This window comes from Sapajus apella, unplaced genomic scaffold, assembly GCF_009761245.1.
Source record: "Sapajus apella isolate SASKATOON/1434 unplaced genomic scaffold, GSC_monkey_1.0 scaffold13, whole genome shotgun sequence".
Lineage (NCBI taxonomy): Eukaryota > Metazoa > Chordata > Mammalia > Primates > Cebidae > Sapajus > Sapajus apella.
In genome coordinates this window covers 2,068,403-2,074,809 of record NW_022436953.1, presented here as the reverse complement: position 1 = coordinate 2,074,809, position 6,407 = coordinate 2,068,403, and the positions used below count along the sequence as shown (strand labels likewise).

The 6,407-nt window shown below is 50.6% G+C and overlaps 1 protein-coding gene across 2 annotated transcripts in view; it reads left to right on the top strand.

Annotated features, from left to right (window-relative positions):
* Positions 1-321: 321 nt before the first annotated feature.
* Positions 322-6,407, top strand: part of PYROXD2 (pyridine nucleotide-disulphide oxidoreductase domain 2) — a 35,337-nt gene continuing 29,251 nt past the window's right edge. The window contains exons 1-2 of one of the 2 annotated variants that reach the window (XM_032281249.1): positions 322-1,487; positions 5,251-5,270. In XM_032281249.1, coding sequence (XP_032137140.1) covers positions 1,361-1,487; positions 5,251-5,270 — 147 coding nt within the window. In that variant the 5' untranslated portion in view covers positions 322-1,360. The remainder of the gene's footprint in view (positions 1,488-5,250; positions 5,271-6,407) is intronic. The other variant, XM_032281248.1, reaches the window with a different exon arrangement.

Genomic DNA, 6,407 nt, shown 5'->3' with positions numbered 1-6,407 from the left:
GAGGTAACTGGATCTGTGTTCCTCCCTAACATCATCATCTGATGGATGGAAATGAAACACATGGATTGTGGAAAACAGAAACATACAGGAAAAAACCCTAAGCCTCTAAGCCCACCACTGTTCAGAACCCCTGCTTTTGTCACCTACTATTTTCCCTTAGTTTTTAGCAGCGGCTTGATGTGGTATATGTCTGGTTTAACCAGTCCCCTTGATCTTTTTTATAATCAATAACATGGGGGTGGAGATCCTGAATCAGATCTTAGCAGAGATGCCCTCATGCGGGTTGGCTGTCCACGCGTGTGGGGGGGTCCTCAGACCTCCTCATCAGATCTTAGCAGAGATGCCCCCATGCAGGTTGGCTGTCGTGTGTGGAGGAGTCCTCGGACCCCCTCTTAGATCATCTCCACATACTCCCCCAGGTCTGAGATTCATTACCCATAGCAGGTTTCCGTCACAGGCAATGTCAGATCAGCCAAGGGCCTCTCCATCCCGAGGGGCTTTCCCTCCTAGGGGAATGGGCAGAGAACAAAGGGGCTCCTAATTCAAGGCAGGCCTAAGAGAGGGTCAGAAAGAACTTTAGCTGGAGGTATTTACAGATGTGATCTCTAATCCTTGAGAATTCTTGAAAAATAGGCAAGGTGCCAAAAGAAGAGAAATGGCCTGGCCCTCCAAAGGAAAAAGCAAACTCAGGGAATTAAGGACAGTGAACTTGCCCCTAAGCCCTGGTGACGTTCTGCAGCAGCCCGTTGAGGGATGTGTTTGAGCGCCAGCGCTCCTCAGCGACAGATACGGCCGCCTCTGCAGTGTCCGAAGGCCCCGGTGTGCTGACCTAGGCCCTCCTGTGGGTGTAGAGACATCACCACTTTGCACTGTCAGACTCTGCATGGAGTGAGAGCAGAGACTGACCCGAGCACTTCCCATCCCAGGCATTTCAGTTCTTAGTGAGAAGTGAGGCGCACAGGGCAAGAGAGGGGCTTTGGAGCTCTACTCTGGCTCTGGCTCTGCCACTCACTCCCTAAACCGGCAGCCTCAGCACCCTCATCCGTAAAATGGAGAGTTTTGCCTGCGGGGTTCAGCACAGTGCCAGCCTGACGTGGGAACCCCCTGGATGATCAGTTGCCATTACTCTCCTGCGTCCTGGAGGTGACCCGTCCTGGTTAACAGGCAACCCCTCCGGGAAGACCCAGCACAGCCACACAGCAGCAGGAGGCTGGCGCACGGCCAAGAATGCAGGAAGTGGGGCGGGCGGCTGCAGCTCCTCCTCTTCCTGCTTCCTCCCTGCCCCACCCCCTGCCTAGGGCAGTGCAAAGGCCAATCGCTAGCAAACTCCCTGCCTAGCAAGGCCCAGCCTGGGGCAGAAATGGCTGCAAGTGGCCGAGGACTCTGCAAGGCTGCGGCCGCCTCTCCCTTCCCTGCTTGGAGACGAGCTCACTCGGAAGCCCGGGGAGGGCTAAAGCCTGAGTATGATGCGGTGGTAATAGGAGCAGGTAAAGTGGTAAAGCAGGCTGGGCCAGAGCTGAGGGGTGGAGGGGCAGCCCTGCTCAGAGCCTGGTGGGGAGGGGAGGCTTTGCCAAGCCCCACTCCTCTCTCCTCGGGCATAACCCAGCCAGAAGCTTATGTGATAGCAGAGGCTGCAATGGAAAGCCCTTCCATCTGGCAGGCAGGCACCTGGGATTCCGGTGCTGGCGCCGCTGTGTGGCCTGGGATAAATGCTTGCCTTCTCTGGGCTTGGATCTTCCCATGAAGAATGACGAAGCCTAGGTGTGCTCAGGGTTTTCCCTATATCTCCTGCAAAATGACCTAGTTTCTACCACATTCTCAGAAAGCCTATGGTTTGTCAGGGTTGGACGGCACCCTGGGACAGCAGACAAGCGAAATCCCTCCACCTCCAGTGCCGAGTTCTGATCACACTACCTTATCACTGAGGCCTCCCAGACAGACCGTGAAATCCAGCCACCCCCAGTGCCCTGAGTTCTGTTCTTACTACCTTACCACTGAGGCCTCCCATCCTCAAAGGAAACTGTGGTCACTTCATAAAGGCCAGTTAGGATAAAATAGAACTGAGTCCCAGAGTTCCTGCTGCATGTCTACAGAGGGAGATGGCCCCCACTGCCTTGCACCTCTGGGATATTTGGGGGTCTGCGGGGATCCTGCCACACTTTGCCAATCCCTAGGCTCAGAGTATCAAAGTCTACTGGGTGCTGGGGGAAGAGGCAGGCCCAGGACCAGGTGGCCTTTCCTTAGTGCCTTCCAGTCACACTTGCAGAGGGCCCCAGATGTGTGATTGCCAGCTAGCTCTATACAGAGATAGTGACGGGACTGGAAGCAGACGGCACTCTTCATGCAGTTCTGCGGGCAAGCCTTCACTTTTGTATGTGCAAGAGCAGTGCGAGCTGGTAGATACTCAACAGTCACCTCTCCAGGGAAAAATGTGTGATGTGTGTGTACGTGTGTATATGTACGTATATATCCACATGTGTGTATGTGTACATGTGTATGTATACATATACACGTATAAATGTGTGATACATAAGTACATATATTTTAAATATTGAAATAGATACGTTACACACAATTTTACAAATAAAAATGCCATACTCTCAATTTAAATGCAGTGTAGCCAACTGATTCTTACCAAAGACTTTCTTTGATTTTTGCCAAACTCAGTAGCCAACCTATAGTTGCAATTGACAAATGAGGGTAGCTCCAAAGAGAACAGTGCTCCATATTTTCTGTGAAGAGCAGGATGAGTATGAAACAAGTGAAACAGCAAAGATTATGTCCCAGCTTTACTCCTTTAAATGACAAGAATTATGTTACTCAAATAAGTTAATGTTTTTCTAATACTAGAATATTTTCTTCACTTTTTTTCCTATTTATTTATGCTGTAACAGCTAACACTGTTAGGTATAATCTGCATTATTACTATTTTCCCATTGCTTTCTTAAGCCTGACCACAGAACAATAAATTCACCCCTGCTGTGTAATATTTGCTGTTGACAGTGGTGTAAATACTCCCACCATAGCCTTTTTTGTCACCAAGATGAAGTTGTTGGATGTTATTTGGGAGAGATACCCAGTAGCATGTCATTGTATAGTGTGTCTACCATGCAGATATGTACTTAGAGGCAAATGACTGCAACGGCATGGCTAACAGTTAAATGGAGTAAAAAAAAATAGGAGGTAATGTGTTTTGAGTATTTATTGCCTTTGTTTTTAATATAATTTATTTAATTGTAAGCTTATATAATTTCGTTTGTAACAATGGCTGTTTGACAGCCAGCTCACAAACTTCCTGGGCTGGTGAGAGCCATCTGCAGCACCTCGCTTAGCCTCAGACAAGCCCCGCTGCCCCCTTCCGTGCTCAGCCACAGCTCCCACCGCGCTGTCTCCTAATGGGGAAGGTTGACTCTAGGTCGCCAGCTGCCTTGGTGACTTGCCTACAAGTGCGAGTGAGTCTCAATGTGTGAGCTTTTCCTTGACATGATTTCTTTAGTTGCTAAACATACCATGAATCCAAGGCATCTTGGGCCTGAGTGAGGAACAGAGTGGCATCTTCTGAGACAAGGTTTACCTCTGAGTCCCTCAAGTCACACTGGCACCTGGCAGCCACCTTGAAGATGCTCTGACTTAGTCATTTGACTAAATGTGTCTAAGAATGACTGAGGAGCTTGTTAAAATTGAGATTCCTGGCCCTGTACCTGGTGATGAGCATTCTGAGGGCAGAAGGTGACTCCAGCCAACACTGCCTGATGCCGGCAGCTACAAAGCCCACGCCCAGAGCAGCTCCTCAAGGGCCAGGCGCCTGCTGTGGGATCCCCGAGGCAGGCCTGGGATTCATGGGGCCCACAGCTGAAGTCCTCTTCAAGGGAACAGCAGCATCAACAGAAGCCAAGGAGGGCTCAGCCAGAGCTTGGGGGTGGGTACTGGGAGGGGGTCTTGTGCTTTGGATCCTTGACCTTAGTCATTTGAGGTCTGCCGTGATTGAACTGGACCCAGTTGCCTGGAAAACTTTGAGTTTTCCAAGACTGTTCATCCGCACCAATTAAAAGACAAATAGCTCCCATTTATCTCATCCCTGCCACACTGCAGGGTCCCCGGCACCCTCTGTTCCCCATGTGAAGAAGCTCAAGGCTCAGGGCAGCTGACAACTCTCTGGCACCAAGCCCTGGTAAACAGCAGAGGCTGAGCCGAGCCCAGGACTATCTGCCTTTAGTCTGTTGCATGTGTCTTTGAGAGACGGGGGTTTTCAAACTCAGATTCCATCTGTTCATGAGTTCCAACCGGCAGATTGTTTAAACTTCCTTAGGAACATTTCAAAAGCCCATACAGATAAAGAGTACATTAAGCAGCACTTTTTAAGATGAACTATAACCAACTAGCTTCTCACATGGTAAGAGTTAATTTTAGCTCATGAAACTTTGGTTCTGTGAAACACCTGCTGAATAGACCCCTGAGGAGGGGTCTGGGAATTGACGTTTACACAACCTCCTAGGTGTTTCTGAGCTCATCAGGGCTGGAGAGGCACTCGCTACCCATGGGCTTGGTGTGGAACATAAGATACCAAAGCCAAATTCAGGGCTGTCAGCCCAAGGTGCCCTAAAGCACAGCTAGCCACTCCAGCACATGTTGAAGCTATCTATGTTTACTGCATGTGGGTGGAACCATTCATATTTTATTTTTGGAACCCTGGAGACTGGCAAAAACAAACCCATGTGGATAAAGCCTTCTAGGGACCACTGTGCTGATTGTGAACCACATGTGGGCAAAACAAGCCACGCTTGACAGCAGCTACCCACATGACCAGCACTCCCCTGGATGCCAGTGATGACATGTGAGACGGAACGTTGGCGCACCAGCATGCCAGCCACCCATTGCTTCTCCTTCTTGCCAAGTCAACCATGCTGCTCCCTCAGACACCGTCACCTGCACCCCACAAACGATGGAAGCCCCAGCGATGCTCTCATTAGCCCTTCACTCCAGCAGAGCCACTGACTAAGCCAGGGGAGCAGGACTTATCCAGCTAAGGCAAGAACTGGGGTTTTCTGACTCCTTGGAGATCCGGTATTTCATGGAGTTGAGCTACATGCTGTTCCAACATCTGAGAGCAGGAAGGGGAGAGGAGGGGCCACCAAGGATCTTCATGGGCTTGGGGACGGGGAGCAGTGAGCACAGTCCTCAAGGACTGTGTCCGTCTGCCCACCCGCTGAACAGTGATGCTTTCCTTCCCTCTCCCCTGTCTTATTGCAGGACACAACGGACTGGTGGCTGTGAGTACCTCCCCACTTGATCCCACTTCCCTGACCTTTGGGCGAGTGGCTCTCAGCAGCCTGGGAGGGAGTGCGAAGAAGCAGGTGGGATAAGGGCCTCAAGAGTGAAGGAGGAGGCAGGCTAATCGACGCTCTGCCGTCCAGTGCTGACCAGGGGCTGGGTGGATGTGCATCTGCAGCCTGTTGAGGACATCACAGGCTCCTTTCCTCTCCTTCCCCTAATGGGGAAAGGTGGTTTCCCCCATGGCCTGTGAGGGAGTCAGGGAGCTTCCAAAAGCAAGCTGACAAGATGGAGAAGCATGTAACCAACACAGCATGGGAGCAGGTGGGAACCAGGGGACTGGGCACCTGGGGCAGGGTGGGGCCCTTGACTCCAGATCACAGGCAGCCCTGTGTCCAGAGCCCTGTCCTCCCAGCCAGGTCCAGGCCACGTACCACCCTGTGTACCCTGAGGTACACAGCCACTATGTGGCCAAAGAGTGCCCCAGAGACATTGAGGCGCTCAGCCTAGCAGAAGGGCCAGCACCCTGTCCCCAGCACAACTGACTTCCAGATCCCAACCCGAGCTGGGTAGCCCAGAGCTAGCCCTAGCCTAAGCTTCTCAAACCTAAGTCCAGGTACCTCCAGGAGGCCACATAAGGTATTCAAGGCCACAAAACAAACATGGAACAACTTCCTGAAGCAGTGGCAGCTCTAGAATATCAATGTAGAGGGAAACAATGTGAATGTGCTAATGGACTGATGTTAAACCTTAATATTTACCTGATGTGTAAGTTTTACTTGAATATTTTACATGGCTCATTTTGTATTGCAATGGATCAGTAATTTAAAACATTTATTTTATTTTATTAAAAAAATTTTTTTTGAGATGGAGTTTTGCTTATCACCCAGGCTAGAGTGCATGACACGATCTCGGCTCACTGCAACTTCCGCTTTCTGGGTTCAAGCAATTCTCCTGCTTCAGCCTCTGGAGCAGCTGGGATTACAGGTGCACATCTCCACACCCAGCTAATTTTTTATTTTTAGTAGAGACGGGGTTTCACCATGTTGGCCAGGCTGGTCTTGAACTCCTGACCTTAGAGGACCCACCTGCCTCAGTCTCTCGAAGTACTGAGATTACAGGTGTAAGCCACCATG